At 40.6% G+C, this 16,184-nt stretch overlaps 1 protein-coding gene across 1 annotated transcript in view; it reads left to right on the top strand.

Moving 5' to 3' along the window:
* Positions 1-1,535: 1,535 nt before the first annotated feature.
* Positions 1,536-16,184, top strand: part of vbp1 (von Hippel-Lindau binding protein 1) — a gene marked incomplete at its 3' end in the record, with an annotated part of 29,926 nt that continues 15,277 nt past the window's right edge. The window contains exons 1-4 of the mRNA XM_084312107.1: positions 1,536-1,663; positions 3,598-3,722; positions 6,215-6,281; positions 14,974-15,072. Coding sequence (XP_084168233.1) covers positions 1,571-1,663; positions 3,598-3,722; positions 6,215-6,281; positions 14,974-15,072 — 384 coding nt within the window. The 5' untranslated portion in view covers positions 1,536-1,570. The remainder of the gene's footprint in view (positions 1,664-3,597; positions 3,723-6,214; positions 6,282-14,973; positions 15,073-16,184) is intronic.

Here is a 16,184-nt window from a genome sequence, read left to right as displayed (position 1 = left end):
CTGACGTTCAGGGAGAGGCAGTTCTCCTGACACCACTGTGACAGGTTCTCTACCTCTTCCAGGTAGGCCCTTTCGTCGTTGGCAGAGATCAGGCCCACCACTACTGTGTCATCAGCAAATTTGATGATGGTGTTGTTGTTCCGCTGTGCTACGCAGTCATGTGTGTACAGGGAGTAGAGGAGGGGGCTCAGAACACAGCCCTGGGGGGCCCCTATGTTGAGCGTGATGGATGAGGAGGTGCAGTTGCCGGCTCTTACCACCTGGGGTCTGCCCGTCAGGAAGTCCAGGACCCACTGGCACAGGTCATAGTTCAAGCCCAGGTCCCTGAGCTTGGCTATGAGTTTGGAGGGGACTATGGTATTGAATGCTGAGCTGTAGTCGATGAACAGCTCCACAAATCATGTTAAACCCAGATTCGGCTCAAACAAGGGACTAAACACGTTTCGCAATTATGCCACATCAATGTGGAACGCCCTACCCAAAGCTGTAAAGGAATGTGAATCACTACCCACTTTCAAAACCACTCTCAAAGAACACCTAAGGGAGACTGCAATTCGAAACTGGCCCCTGTAAATGTCCTAACCCAACCCCCTCCAATGTACAGTAAATGACCAAGTATGGTTTTGTCAATATTCCAATGTACAGTTTTGCTTGTACAGTTGTACAGTGTTCCCCACCCACCCCTCCTACCCAACCACCTCCAATGTACATAGATGTAGCAGTACTGTCTATCTGTATGTCATGTATGTCATATATGTCCTGATGAATTGAAAATGGTCTCTGGTCTGCATCCCCTTAACAATTGTGTGTATTGAGCTGTACTGTATTGTACCCATTCTGCAAATCTGTCAATAACATGTGGAATGTGGAAAATGTGGAACGCCCTACCCAAAGCTGTAAAGGAATGTGAATCACTACCCACTTTCAAAAACACTCTCAAAGAACACCTACGGGAGACTGCAATTCGAAACTGGCCCCTACAAATGTCTTAACCCAGTTGTACAGTAAATTACCAAGTATGGCTTTGTCCCCCCCCCCCCCCCCCCCCACCCCAACCCCCCCCCCCCCCCTCCAATGTACAGCCCCCACCCACCAACCCCACCCCACCCACCCAACCTCCTCCAATGTACAGTTTCTACGTAAAATGTATACTCTTTTTCTGGTCACTTTTTGTATCACAAACAGTACTGTATTTGCAAATCTGATATGTCATAAATGTATAGATGTAGCAGTACTGTCTATCTGTATGTCATGTATGTCAGTTATGATGAATTGAAAATGGGGGACCCTGATGTAAACAAGACGAAAGTCTTTCTCTGGTCTGCATCCCCTTAACAATTGTATGTATTGAGCTGTACTGTACTGTACCCATTCTGCAATCTGTTAATAAACTTTTCAATCAATCAATCAATCAATCAATCAATCAATCAACATTTTCAATCAATCAATCAAACCATAGGATGCAACCCCGCCACTCGCCGCTAGGGACAGCCGAGGGGGCGACGCCCAGACTTTTACGTCGCCGTGACGTCCGCGTCAGAGGGAGGAAGCAGGTTTGTTTCTTTCCAAGATGGCCGCGACCATGATAGACGACAGCAGCAATGCCGCCGCACTGGCGACGACCAAGAAGAAGCACCTCGGGATCCCCGAAGCCATCTTTGTGGTGCGTAGCTCTCGGTGTCGTGATGTTGTGTCTGGTGTCCGCGACGCGACGGGAACACAGAGCGGTCTCTGTAGTGTCTGTAGTGACGAGAGCACCCTGCAGCCTGGCCGTTAGCTCGCTGGCTAGGTTAGCTCGCTGGCTAGGTTAGCTCGTCCATTTAGGGACGTTTTGATGGATTGATTGAAGTAACGTTACCTGCTGGAAAGCAGCTCGTCAGCTGGAGCTCATATTCTCGCTGAGTTACACTCTTAACCACATAGAACCCTTCCTCCGTGTCCCTCTCTTTAACTAAGTCTGCTAGCTAGTAACTAAGCCATTTATTATATACCAGTCAGTCATGCATGGAATCTAGCTAGTTGTCATTTTGGAACCACCCATTGGCTGTTTTGATTGATTGATTGAAAACTTTATTAACAGATTGCAGAATGGGTACAATACAGTACAGCTCAATACACACAATTGTTAAGGGGATACACACCAGAGAAAGACTTTCGTCTGGTTTACATCAGGGTCCCCCATTTTCAATTCATCAGGACATATATGACATACATGACATACAGATAGACAGTACTGCTACATCTATACATTTATGACATACCAGATTTGCAAATACAGTACTGTTTGTGATACAAAAAGAGTCTAGAAGAGAGTATATACATTTGACATAAAAACTACATTGGGGGTGGGGGGGGGGGGGGGGGGGCTGTACATTGGAGGTGGTTCGGTGGGTGGGGAACACTGTAGAACTGTACAAGGCAGCAAAACTGTACATTTGAATATTGACAACCATACTTGGTCATTTACTGTACATTGGAGGGGGTTGGGTTAGGACATTTACATGGGCCAGTTTCGAATTGCAGTCTCCCGTAGGTGTTCTTTGAGAGTGTTTTTGAAAGTGGGTAGTGATTCACATTACTTTACAGCTTTGGGTAGGGCGTTCCACATTGATGTGGCATAATTGCAAAACGTGTTTAGTCCCTTGTTTGAGCCGAATCTGGGTTTAACATGATTTGTGGAGCTCCCTCTGGTGTTGTGATCGTGGTATTCACTGACCTTTGGGAAGTATTTTGACATGTACATGGGTACCTTAGTCGTGTAGTGTATCTTGTAGACCAGGCCCATTGCAAGGTGCTGTACTCTGTCGTCTACTCTAAGCCATCCTAGGTTGTCAAAGTGGGCAGGGGTGAGGTGGGTTCTAGGAGTAAGGTCAAGCAGTAGTCTGACCAGTTTGTTTTGAGATGTTTGTAATTTTGTTTTTAGCGCCTTTGAGGTGCTTTGGTACCATGACATGAGGTGCAAGCATAGTCGTAGTACCCTTGTATTGGGTGCTCACTGCTCCTGCCATGAGAGCTCAGGACTGCTGTTGTAGTAGCCAACTAGCTAGCCTGCTCATTCATTACATGTTCAGTGCTGTGGGACCAAACCTAGTTATAATATAATAATGATTAATTAGACTATTTTTTTTAGACTCTTTGTATCACAAACAGTACTGTATCTGTATTGTAAATCTGGTATGTCATAAATGTAGCAGTACTGTATCTGTATGTCATATATGTTATGATGAATTGAAAATGGGGGACCCTGATGTAAACAAGACAAGTCTTTCTCTGGTCTGCATCCCCTTAACAATTGTGTGTATTGAGCTGTACTTTACTGTACCCATTCTGCAATCTGTTAATAAAGTTTTCAATCAATCAATGATTATCAGTGCTCTCATGTAATAACCCACACATACAAATAATCCACAGACGGCTCTTATTGCTAAGGGAAATCAACGTTAGCAGAGAGGGGGGGCTGAGTAATGTTTTTTCAGTAGCTCTAATTAAATCCCTTATAGTATTATGTATAGAGAAACTAAGATATTCTTCTTTGTTGGTGCGGTTATTATGTGTGTGTGTGCGTGCTTACTGTTTTCTTCTTCTTTGTTGATTTAGGAGGATGTGGACTCGTTTATGAAGCAGCCGGGCAACGACACGGCAGACTCTGTCCTGAGGAAACTGGACGAAACTTACCAGAAGTACAAATACATGGAACTCAACCTGGCCCAGAAGAAAGAAAGGTAACGACAAGTACACACGAGGGCTGAAGTATTTTAACGTTTCATCCATTCAGGTACATTTGTAAAAGATCAGAAATGGCCAACCTCTTTATAAAAAAGGGGTGTTTTCAGTATTTTAATTGTGAAGAAAATGCACATCTCCTGAATTTAAATGGATCCAGCCCAGATGTACGTGCACACATGTATGCAAAACACACACAAACGCATGCCATACACACTCAAGCTCTCAGACGCCCACAACACATACAAATGTTAAATGGGCTGCATTTTATATAGCATTTATTATTCACATTCACCCATTTACTCACACATTCAGACACTGATGGCGGGGGCGTCCATGCAAGCTACCAGCCGGCTCGCCGGGAGCAGTTGGAGGTGAAGTGTCTTGCTCAAGGAGCCGTAATCAAACTGAGAACCTTCGGATTACCAGACGACCGATCTACCTCCTGAGGAGTAGGGCTGCACGATTTACCGTAAAAAAAAAAATCGCGATCTTGATTCATAGACGTATGCAATCTCATTTCTAAATGACAGCGATTCTGATGTATTTGCATTTGCGTCAAAATGGAGATCAGTTGCATTAAAACACTTGCTCCTATTCCCCTATGCATTCACGTCACGCTGCATTCACGCGTTGACTTATTTGCTTCGGAACAATCCCAGTTGCGATATCAATCACACTTACACAATGTAATGCAAAACACGCTATTAATTCAACACTCAATATATTTTCTTACTTTTGTGTTGATTTGTCGCCAGATTCTTGTTTTTGGGTTCCAGATGAGCGGTAGGAGCTGGACAACACAACGGTTAGGGCAGGGGTCAGCAACCTTTACTATCAAAAGAGCCACTTTTCCCCCGTCCCACAAAATAAAATGCTCAGGGAGCCGCACAACCTATTTACCCTTAAAATGAAGATAACACAGTGTATAACATTTTATATATCCCCAAGCATACCCCACATTTAGCATAAAACGCCTGACAATTGCATACCCAAAGTAATTTGCGATTTATTATACTTTATACTTATACTTTAAAAAAAAAAAAAAAAAATCTAACCCTGACTAACCTTACTGTCATGCACTTGTCCTAATAAACTAACCTACACTGTAACACGCAACACTTGATGAACATTGTTACTCAGCTGATAGAGTTGTACCCTTCTTGCTGTCTTGTCGTACAGAACTTGTAAGTCGCTTTGGATAAAAGCGTCAGCTAAATGACTAAATGTAAATGTAAATGTAAATGTAGCACACAGTTTGTTGCATTAATGGGATTATAAAGCAACAAAAAGAAAAATGTTGACTTTTTAATTGCTGTTTTTACCTGTTATAACAAAGGAAAACCTCAAACTCTTATGAAGTGGAGAAAAAATACTGGCTGTGTAGACCTATTTTTTAATAAAAAACAGAAGAGGAGACAAAACACTGGTGTCTGTAGGCCGACTTTGAAATAAAACCCTGAACTATTCAGTTATATTTGAGTCCTTCCCTTATTTGTGGAACATTTATAAAATAAAAGTAGTCCACTTTGAAAAAAGACTACCATGTGTACTGTAGACCTACTTTGAAATAAAACACAGAAAAGGAGAAAAACACTTGCATCTGTAAACCTACTTTGAAATAAAACCCTGAACTATGCAGCTCTATTAGAGTCCTTCCCTTATTTGTGGAAAATCTATCAAATAAAAAGTACATTTTTCGTTGTTCGCAAATTTCGCACCACATATCAGGCATACAGGTAAGCCTTTTGTTGACTAAATATCTTAGTTGATGAAATATTTTTTCATTTCAGTGTCACAGTATGACATCGATATCAATTTTTTTTTTTTTTTTTATTCTTTTTTTGGGCCAGGGAGCCACAGCTGATTGGCTAAAGAGCCGCATGCGGCCTCGAGGCCGCAGGTTGCCGACCACTGGGTTAGGGTTAGGGGGTGGGGGTGTGAGAGGGCATGCCCAGATGAGAGGTAGGAGCTGGACAACACAACGCTTCCATAGCCTGAAGTCTTATAGTCAGTGTCCTACAGTGCAAAGTTTATAAAAATTCCATGGGAAAAAAGTTTTGTAGATGTTTTGTAATGTGTGTACCGCAGCGTTATTATCCTAAATCGCCGTCCATTTCATAACATTCTGACGCTAGAGTCGGGACAAATGTCAGAACCGAAAGTGGTCATTTAACGGAGCGCTTGTCAAGTGACGCCCTGAGCTGACTGACGAGAGCAAAGTGCTGCGATGCATGGGCGTAAGAGAGGAAAAGAGACTTGAGTTGTTTTGTATGTTACAAGAGACTTTTAAGTTTAAGTCAAGCACTTTGATATATGTTTTAAGAGTGCAATACATAAAAAATTATCGTGAGAATCTGGATCTAAATTCTTAGGGAGAAAAATCTTGTTCACATTTTAGCAAGACACTGTTGCACATACTATGTAACGATGTGATGACTGCGTGTCCTTTAACGTGCATAATCTTGTTTTGTATTCATTTGGTCTGCAGATTGAAAAGCCAGATCCCACAGATCAAACAGACACTAGAAATCCTACTACACATGCAGAAGAAGAAGGTAAATATCAATTTGATACTTATTTTGGTATTTCCATTGCAATTTATTATAATTTTCTTTTACAATAGTTCAAGTTTCTTTATTAGTTGTCATACAGAAGTACAGAATACTTTTATACAAAATGCTTCTTTCTGTTTTGCTCCAGAGACTGTGCTAGGCAAAAATAGATAAGTATAAAATAAGTATAGCAAGTATAAAATAGAAGTCAAGTACGTAGACAAATGTTCAGTATATATACAATGCTCAATGTAGAGTAGAAGTAGCTGAGTTACCATACAATATACTATACAGTGCAAAGCAGAAGTGGGATGAGGTACAATTTAGGTACAATTAACAGTAAGGTGTAATGAGGTATGGGTTGTAGTGCAAATTCTTTACCTATAAATATAAAGTGTGCTTAGGTGTTCTAAAGTGGTTAAATTGGGTGCTGCAGTGAGTTGTATGTTTAAAGTGAGTGTGTGCGTGTGGATGTGTGTGCTGTGAGTGCATTTGATGGTTCTTACATAGTGTTATTGTTCGTTGAGCATCCTGATGGCCTGGGGATAGAAGCTTCTTCTGAGTCTCTCTGTGCTTGCCATGAGACTCCGTTATCGCTTGCCTGACCGCAGCAGTTCAAAGAGGCAGTTGTTTGGGTGGCTCGAGTCTTTGATAATTCTCTTAGCCTTGCCCATGCACCGCTTGTTGTAAATGCCCTGGAGAGTGGGAAGCCCCCCTCCAATTGTGCGTTCGGCTGAACGGGCCACTCTGTAGTGTGCTACTGTCTTGTGCTGTGCTATTCCCAAACCAGGAGGTGATATTGCCAGTCAGGATGCTCTCTATTGTGCATGAGTAGAAGTTCTTAAAGGATAACTCCACTATTTTGGGAAATTAGCTTATTTAACATCTTCCCTGGAGTTAGACAAGAAGATGCATACCTTTTTTGTCTCTGTGCGTGCATTTTAGCTTTGGGAATAGATGCTCCGTTAGCATAGCTTAGCTTCATCACTGGAAGTGGGGGAGGACAGTAGCCTTACAGTGCCTTACAGTGTATTGCAAGGTCTGACATTGACCAAACTTGATATGCATGACCTTGGTGGGCTCTAGGTCAACTCCTGAAAAGGGGGTCAATGTCAGACCTTGCAATCAAAAGTTAGGGGCGCACTGAAATTATGGCAAGGGTTATTAGCCCCCTAACTTTTGATTGCAAAGTCTGACATTGACCCCCTTTTCAGGAGTTGACCTAGAGCCCACCAAGGTCATGCATATCAAGTTTGGTCAACCTTGCAATACACTGTAAGGCACTGTAAGGCTACTGTCCTCCCCCACTTCCAGTGATGAAGCTAAGCTATGCTAACGGAGCATCTATTCCCAAAGCTAAAATGCACGCACAGAGACAAAAAAGGTATGCATCTTCTTGTCTAACTCCAGGGAAGATGTTAAATAAGCTAATTTCCCAAAATAGTGGAGTTATCCTTTAAGGATCTTCTGACTGACTTGGTGGAACTTCCTTAGGCGCCTGAGGAAGTAGAGGCGTTGCCGTGCCTTCTTCACAACACAGTGTCAATGTGTGTGGTCCATGTCAAGTCCTCGGAACTGTTCACTCTCTCAACCGGTGCCCCGTCGATGCTGAGGGGGCTGTAGTCCCTGACCCCCGACCTCCTAAAGTCCACAATCATCTCCACAATCAATCAATCAATCAATCAATAGTGCTGTAATGTAGAGCTGCCGCGATTACCGCGGTATCGCTGTTACATCACGGCCACCGCAGCGTTAAGCTGAATCTCTCACAGCCACACTCTGCTGACCGTCTTGCGCCTCCTCCCCCTCCCAGACCCGTGGCATATCGTCAACAAACCCTCGAGTGCATGGACACCGTCCTCAGAGCTCTTTCAACATTTAACAAGCATTAAACAAAATGGCCCAGTCATCTATTCACTTTTGTTTAATACATGAGGCGACACGTTGTCTAGTGTTATCTAGCTACTGATAGCTCCTGATATCAACGTCTGATATAATCAGTTTGGTATTCATTTAGCAAGTGCTGGCTAGCGTTGGCTAACTAGCTATCGCTCGTGAGCTACCGAGCTAACGTTACTGTTTAAACAAAACTACACAGTCAACTATTTTTAGTTTAATACATGATGAGGCGTTGTCTAACTGGCTAGCTACTGATAGCTCCTGATATCAACAAATGCGCATTTCAGTTTAAGAATGATAGGGATGCGGGCTGCGGCAGCATGAGACCTCCGTTAGCATAGGTAGCTCACATTAGATCACAACGAAATGATCCAGTAAACTAAATAGTTCACTTTATTTTAATACATGATGCATTGTCTAACGTCATCTAGCCGGCTAGCAGTAGCTACAGATAGCTCTTGATATCAATGTCTTATAACATAATTGACATTATTCGTTTTTGCAGCTGAACATTGGCTAATTAGTTATCATGCTTCATAACAACACTGGGAAGATGGCAATGCTGAATGTGATTTGACACAGACAGTGGAGGATGGAGCTGTTTGCAGATAGCAAGCATTTTTGACTTGTTGCGTGGTGGCGATGTCTCGCAGATAATACAACTACAAGTATAATTATATAACACTTATATGCTATAAAGAATAGACTACTAAAAAAAATGCATTCAAACTTTTTATTTTGAATTTTTTGTGCGGAAATACCGGCGCGGTAGGAAATATTTCGCAAATTTGTGCGGTAAGGAAAACATCAATACCGCGGCAGCTCTACTGTAATGTAATTGTTTTAATACACATATTGGATTAAATAAAATATGTAGAATTGGATTTAGATTTAGAATTTAAGGAACACGGCAACATTATGGGAAAGGCTCTTACCGTCTTCTCAAGTCACAAGAAGATGGATACCAATTTCCTCTCTGTGCGTTCAGTAGAAAGCTATCCATCTACAAGCTAGCTTAGCACAAAACACCTCCTGGAGTGTTAAGCTACCTGGAGAGCTTTCTACTGAACGCACAGAGAGGAAATAGGTAGGGCTGTACCCAGGGAACAAACTTAACTTTTTGACTTACCAGCCATTTGGCTGGTAGATTTTTAAAAGTACCAGCCGGGCAGATTTTTAATAGCCAAAAATTATAAATAGCTTTTTAGTATATCGCCATGTGTTATTATTACATATAATACTCTCATATGCTATTTTCAATTAATATCATAAACAACATAAGGAATATTGGCATAATTTTGAGTGGACTGAAGGAATGAGTCAGCATTAATAGTTTTAAATGCAAATAATTTATTGAAACATAGAAGTGGGGTCGGGACGCGTGTATCACTTCCGCAACGGATTTAGTCGGAATTCGGTTTCCGGGTTGGCCTGATTGGCCGCGACGGCCACGTGGCACGCCCCCCGCGGCAGCAGCGTTGCGTATAATATTGATCATCTAGCATTTATTTGAAAACGATTCATAAAAAGGCAGACGAATATCAGCGTTGTGGAATATTCCAGTAAAAGACGATTTTCATAGAATGCCCCAGAATGGGCTGTTTTTTATTTCAAAACGGGGGCTTTTCTAAATGCTCTGAAATGGAAATGACGCGATAAAAAACCAATCTGCCTTGACAGCACTGACTGGAAAATAGTCTTTGATAATGCGATGGGCAGATTAGACACATAGCCATAATTTAAAACATAGATTAGGCGATATTAACGTTAACATTGGCGCCGATGGTGGCATTCAGCGGGTAAAAAGGAAAACCCGGCGTGGCGCTCAAAGTGTTAATAATAAACACTGTTAGGACTATCTGACTCTTAATAATAAACACTGTTAGGACTATCTGACTCTTACTAATAAACACTGTTAGGACTATCTGACTCTTAATAATAAACACTGTTAGGACTATCTGACTCTTAATAATAAACACTGTTAGGGCTCTTATTTCATACTTATCTTGTCTAGCACAGTCTCTAACAGTAACAGTAAGAAGCATTTTGGATAAAAGTATTATGACAACAATGTATGCCTTTCAAATGTTAAATGATAAATGATTAAATGATACACACTGAAATCTACGCTCTCTCATCCTGCTTTCCACAACGCGACAATATTATTATATATTGTCGCGTTTATTAATGTCCTTGAGTGCCAGCATCCACTTCAATGATAGCGTTAAAAACGCATAATCTATGTTTAAAATTATGGCTATGTGTCTAATCTGCCCGTCGCTTATCAATGACTTGTTTGCAGTCAACATTGTCGAAACGGATTGTTTTTTAATCTGTTCATATCCTTTTTATAGCATTTCGAAAAGCTATCGTTTTCTCAAAAATTTCCGGAAAATAGAAAGATTCCCTCATAAACGCCATTTATTGGAATATTCTCGAATACACTAGACACGTTGTCATTTGTCTGCCTATTTATGAATCATTTTCAAATAAACGCTAGATTATCGATAGTATATTGTACTAATATGCACGCTATAGAAGCCAGCTGAGAAATCGATTCTCATTTCCTCAACAGCACACACACACACACACACACACATATACACACATACAGGACATGCTGTTATCTCAGTGAAGACAGCTCTGATTATCCTAAAACTGGTAACATAGACTCCTTATCTTAGAACAGATGTTCTCCAAAAAGATTATTCCAATTCCTGATCGCCATTCCAAATATCGATCGTGTTTATTGATTGATTATTTGCTGCTGTAAATATATATTCCAGGCTGCTTTGCATCTCGCGATCACTTCCCTCATCATCAGATCCCTCGCCAGCATAGTAATTAATTAATAATTAATTAATAATAATAGATAAATATAAAGTGTAGTAAAGTGGGTGATAAGGTGAGTGTTTGTTTAAAGTGAGTGTGTACATGTGGATGGGTGTGCTGTGAGTGTAGATCAGGGGTAGGCAACCCTAGGCACGCGGGGGCATTTTCATAGGCACAGGGGTCAGCATAATTTTTTTTGTATTTTTTTTTGTATTTTTTTTTTTAAACAAACACATAAACAAACATGACAACACACGATAAGATATACAAGCATTAGTTGACAGTGCACATCCAATTTAGTTAATTGTCTTATATAGGATATACCCTTTTTTTTGGAAATATTATAGTGAAATATTTTGCACTGATGTCGCATTTATCTTGTTGAAATCCTCCCACAGGTTCTTTTTACTACCACATATTTAATTGAGACCCTTTATTTGTTTATTATTTCAATTTAGCTGGAAATACATTCCTACATCATTCAGTAACATTTGCAGAGCCTTATAACAAAAACATTATTACGGTCACCATTGTGACCAGTGGGATTAATCAACACGTTTTATTATTTATTTTTCTATTTCATTGAACATTGCACATGTTAAAAGCCATTTTTTTACTCAAAATTTGAGTATTACCAAGTCAACTTGTGTTCTTAAAACAATGACAATAAACATAGTTTTATTAGGTTGAAATAATGTGTTTGTGTACTTATTTTTCTGTTAACTTATTATGGATTGAAAACTGAAAACCTTAATGCACAGTAACTGAACTCAATATTTTTAAGTCTGGTAACTTATTATTATTAATCTTTTTACAGTGTAGTCTTGCGATCAATCAAAACTTATTTACACGATATACCTCACATTCAACCTCCATTCACATCCTGGTGTTCTCCTGGTGTTCTCCTTTAGGCCTGTAGGTGGAGCTATAATGGATTGGATTTATATAGCGCTCTTCATGACACCCAGAGCGCTTCACAGAGTCCATTATTCGTTCATACAGTCATACCGGTGGTGGTAAGCTACAATTGCAGCCAGCTATGACAGCACACGTACAGTACACACACCGATGGTGTGTGATGTGTCCAAAAATGAATGGGCAAATGTGAGTCCTGATTATGAGAAAAAAAAATGTACGATGCATGGAATATTGTTGAGGCACACTAGTTGCAACTATATTTCAAACAGGCACTCCATGTCAAAAAGGTTGCTGACCCACTGGTGTAGATGATGGGTTGTTGTATAGCAGGGGTGCCCAACCGTTTTTGAACCAAGATCTACTTTTTAATTTACCACCTAGCCGAGAGCTACCAGCCAAAATTGTATATTGTAAGCCGTCATTTGAGGCTTTATAAAAACAGCATAATGAACACATCTGTCAGTGCCGAGTCCGACCTCATCTTAAATAACAAACAGCATTGCTTGTTGTAGTTAACAAGGAGAGGCAGGGTTGATTTAGCACACAATTTTTATTTTATTTTTATTTTTTTATTTTTTTAATCTAATTTTATTAATCGAGATCTACTTGAAATCAGCCCGCGATCTACCTGTCGATCGCGATCGACTGGTTGGACACCACTGTTGTATAGTGTCATTGTCGTTGAGCATCCTGATGGCCAGGGCCCAGGAGTTCAAAACTTTTAATCTCTATCTGATTGGATCAGATTTGGATTCATTCATTTCAACTCATTATGAATTGAAAATGGGGGACCCTGATGTAAACAAGACCAAAGTCTTTCTCTGGTCTGCATCCCCTTAACAATTGTGTGTATTGAACTGTACTGTACCCATTCTGCAATCTGTTAATAAAAAATATCAATCAATAGGGATTACAAGTTTTGAACTCCTGGGCCCTGGGGATAGAAGCTCCTTCTGAGTCTCTCTGTGCTTGCCATGAGACTCCGGTAGCGCTTGCCTGACCGCAGCAGTGCAAAGAGGCAGTTGTTTGGGTGGCTGGAGTCTTTGATTATTCTCTTAGCCTTGGCCCTGCAACGCTTGTTATAAACGTCCTGGAGAGTGGGATGCTACAATATACACCTGGTTTGAAGTGTAAGAGCTCACAGACTGTTCTGGCCTTGTACAGTCGATGTCCCACCTGTATGGAGCAGCCCCCCCCCCCCCACACTGAACTGATGTCCAGTTTTAACACTTTCAGTGCCAACAACGAGATTTCTTGTTAGTTCATGCCAACCGTTGAGTGCCAGCCGACGAGAGATCTCGTTTTTAATCGCTATTTTTTTTATTATCGATTTCCATTCATTTTTCATCAATCTAGCCTCACGTTACCAGTGGGGATCTGAGCTCGAACAGGGAAAATACCGCCCCCTATCGTCTCTCCGGATGGTACTGCACCCCATTGGATTGAATGAAATGCATGGAGAGAAAAAAAGTCAGGCATGTAATCCGAGCCTACTGCAGTCATCGCCCACTATCAGAACTGTAGAGAATATGTGTTTCCAGTACTCAGCGTTGGATCAATAAACGCGATCGATATTTGGAATGGTGATCAGGAATTGGAATAATCTTTTTGGAGAACATCTGATCTGAGGTAAGGAATCTATTTTACCAGTCTTGGGATAATCAGAGCTATTTTCACCTATATATCAGCGTGTGCCGTATGTGTGTGTGCCATCAGGGAATAAGATAATCGATTTTCAGCCCGCTTCTATAGCGTGCATAAGTACACATACTATCGATAATCTAGTGTTTATTTGAAAACGATTCATAAATAGGCCGAAAAATGACAACGTGTTTTGTGTATGCCAGAATATTCCAGTAAATGCCGTTTATCACGGAATCTATATATTTTCCTGAAAAACGAGGGCTTTTCAAAATGCTATAAAACGGAAATTAACCGATTAAAAAAAAAAAAGAAAAAAGAAAAAAAAAATCCATTATCGACAATGTTGACTGCAAACAAGTCATTAATAAGTGACGGGCAGATTAGACACAGCCATATTTTAAGATTTAAGATTATGCGTTCACAACGCTATCATTGAAGTGGGTGCTGGCATTCAACCACGTTTTACCATGTTAACAAGTGGCAACCAAAGTGTTAAAGGCCAACTTGCAGGTTAAACCCTACTCTTCAGTTATGGGTAGTTTACATCATTGGTATCTAATTTCATAATTTTTTTCCCCATTTGACGAAAATGGTGGACCCTGATGTAAACAAGTCGAAAGTCTTTCTCTGGTCTGCATCCCCTTAACAATTGTGTGTATTGAGCTGTACTGTACTGTACCCATTCTGCAATCTGTTAATTAAAGTGAATTAAACTATCTTCCATTAGTTGGATGTATGGCCTCTGCAAGGTTGTGTGCAGCCATTTGTTTTTGTAACATCTGCTACATCTGTCCCACGTGTTCTTTGCAGCTCAGTTGTTAGTTCTGCCCCTCTTGACTGACAAAAAGGTTTTGAACAAACTTAATGTCATAGCTTGTATTTGATGATCTTCTTCTTTGTTATTTACTTGAATGGTTTGATCATTGATTAATGGAGTAATATGGGGTTCTGATAAACTAAAATTATTTGTTAAAATAATATAAGCTAACATATATTTTTACATCTATGCAAATGCATATGCAATATGTATAACTTGAATAAGTAATAAATACAGAAACAACATGTTTAACAATATGTAAATGAGTAGCTACATTTATTTTACATTACATTAACATTTATACGGTCTTTGGCCCTTTGAGGGCAACCATAATGCTGATGTGGCCCTCTGTGAAAATGAGTTTGACACCCCTGGTGTAGATGATGGAATGTTGCATCTAGACATGTGTTGTCTCCTGTCCCCGACATGGTGGTCACACTAAAGAGACGAGAATTTGTTCATTTATGTCTGTGTTTAATGTTTTAAGATTTTCAGCTTACAAAGATTACCGAGATAATAACCCATATATCGAGATAATTTTGACAACCTTACTCCCCCCCCCCCCCCCCCCCCCCCCCCCCCCAGGAAACAAAAAACCCTATGGAGACACACTTCCTATTGGCTGACAATGTTTACTGCAAGGCCTCGGTCCCGCCCACTGACAAAGTCTCCCTGTGGCTCGGGGTAAGTAGTGACATGGGGGGGGGGGGGGCACATCCAGAACGCAGGATTATATATTTAACCAGGCAACGTTCAAGGAAAATAAACATAATTGAGAACGGTATTGTTCAAATCTATTCATGACTGATTGACATTACAGAACCTTCAGCTCAAATTGTGGGTTATTTTTTACAGATTTAAAATGCAAAACATTAAGATATACATACCTTCACAATTTTGTCTTAAAGATTATCCTGCCACTAATGTTTTATTATTGTTTTATTTTTTATTATTATTTAGTCCAGTTCTGGGAAAGCATTTAGTCAAGAGTCTTAACACATTCGATTCCACCGGTTGTGGACAGAGGCACGGATATATCCGTGGGAAGTTGTTATTGCTTTTATTCCATTTTAATAACCTATTCAAGGTCGCCGAGCGGCACTGCAGATTTACCCTACTCTATGAATTCGAGAAGGTGCAATACCGGCCAGATCCTCTTAGGGGCGCTAATGCAGTGTGCCCTGTGGCTGAACGGATCAGTCTTTTTTTTTTTTTTTTTTTTTTTTTTTTACTTTCAATGGAGATTTCAGTAGCAGGATTCTGGATATGCAGCATGTAGCTTGGATTACGTTTCGGATCGCAGATTTCACCATGCAATAAGGGGATTTATCATCAGCCAATGGACATATCGATCTACCAGATGGCGATCGATAACTGGGAAATGCTCGGGGGGATCAGCCCGGACCACGGTAAGATCTTTTTCACGTAAATTACAGCCGATCTGGCATTGTTTGATAGCCATCCAGGCGATCGGCCTATGTGGCTAGTTAGACGAACACGGTTATTGGTAATCAATAATAATAAACAATGTCCCCCCCCCCCCCTTTCATGCATACATGCTTTGGGATCGTCCCGATCATATGCAGTTTGAGTTATTTCTGTAGCATCTGTAAAACGGAAATGCCATTGGATATAACGTTAGCAGCTATTAGCCCTATATCTAGCCTTCCAGAAAATATACTAGTCCCAAATCCCGTATAACGCTTAAATTCACAGCGCTATAAAATGAGAACCTATTGATGATTTTTTTTTCTTTAAGCCATTTTGAAGGGACTGATTATGGACTCAATTGACAA

Source organism: Notolepis coatsorum (genome assembly GCF_963971535.1).
Source record: "Notolepis coatsorum genome assembly, chromosome: 4".
NCBI classification, from domain to species: domain Eukaryota; kingdom Metazoa; phylum Chordata; class Actinopteri; order Aulopiformes; family Paralepididae; genus Notolepis; species Notolepis coatsorum.
The sequence above is the reverse complement of the archived record's forward strand: the minus strand, read 5'-3'. Positions and strand labels throughout refer to the sequence as shown.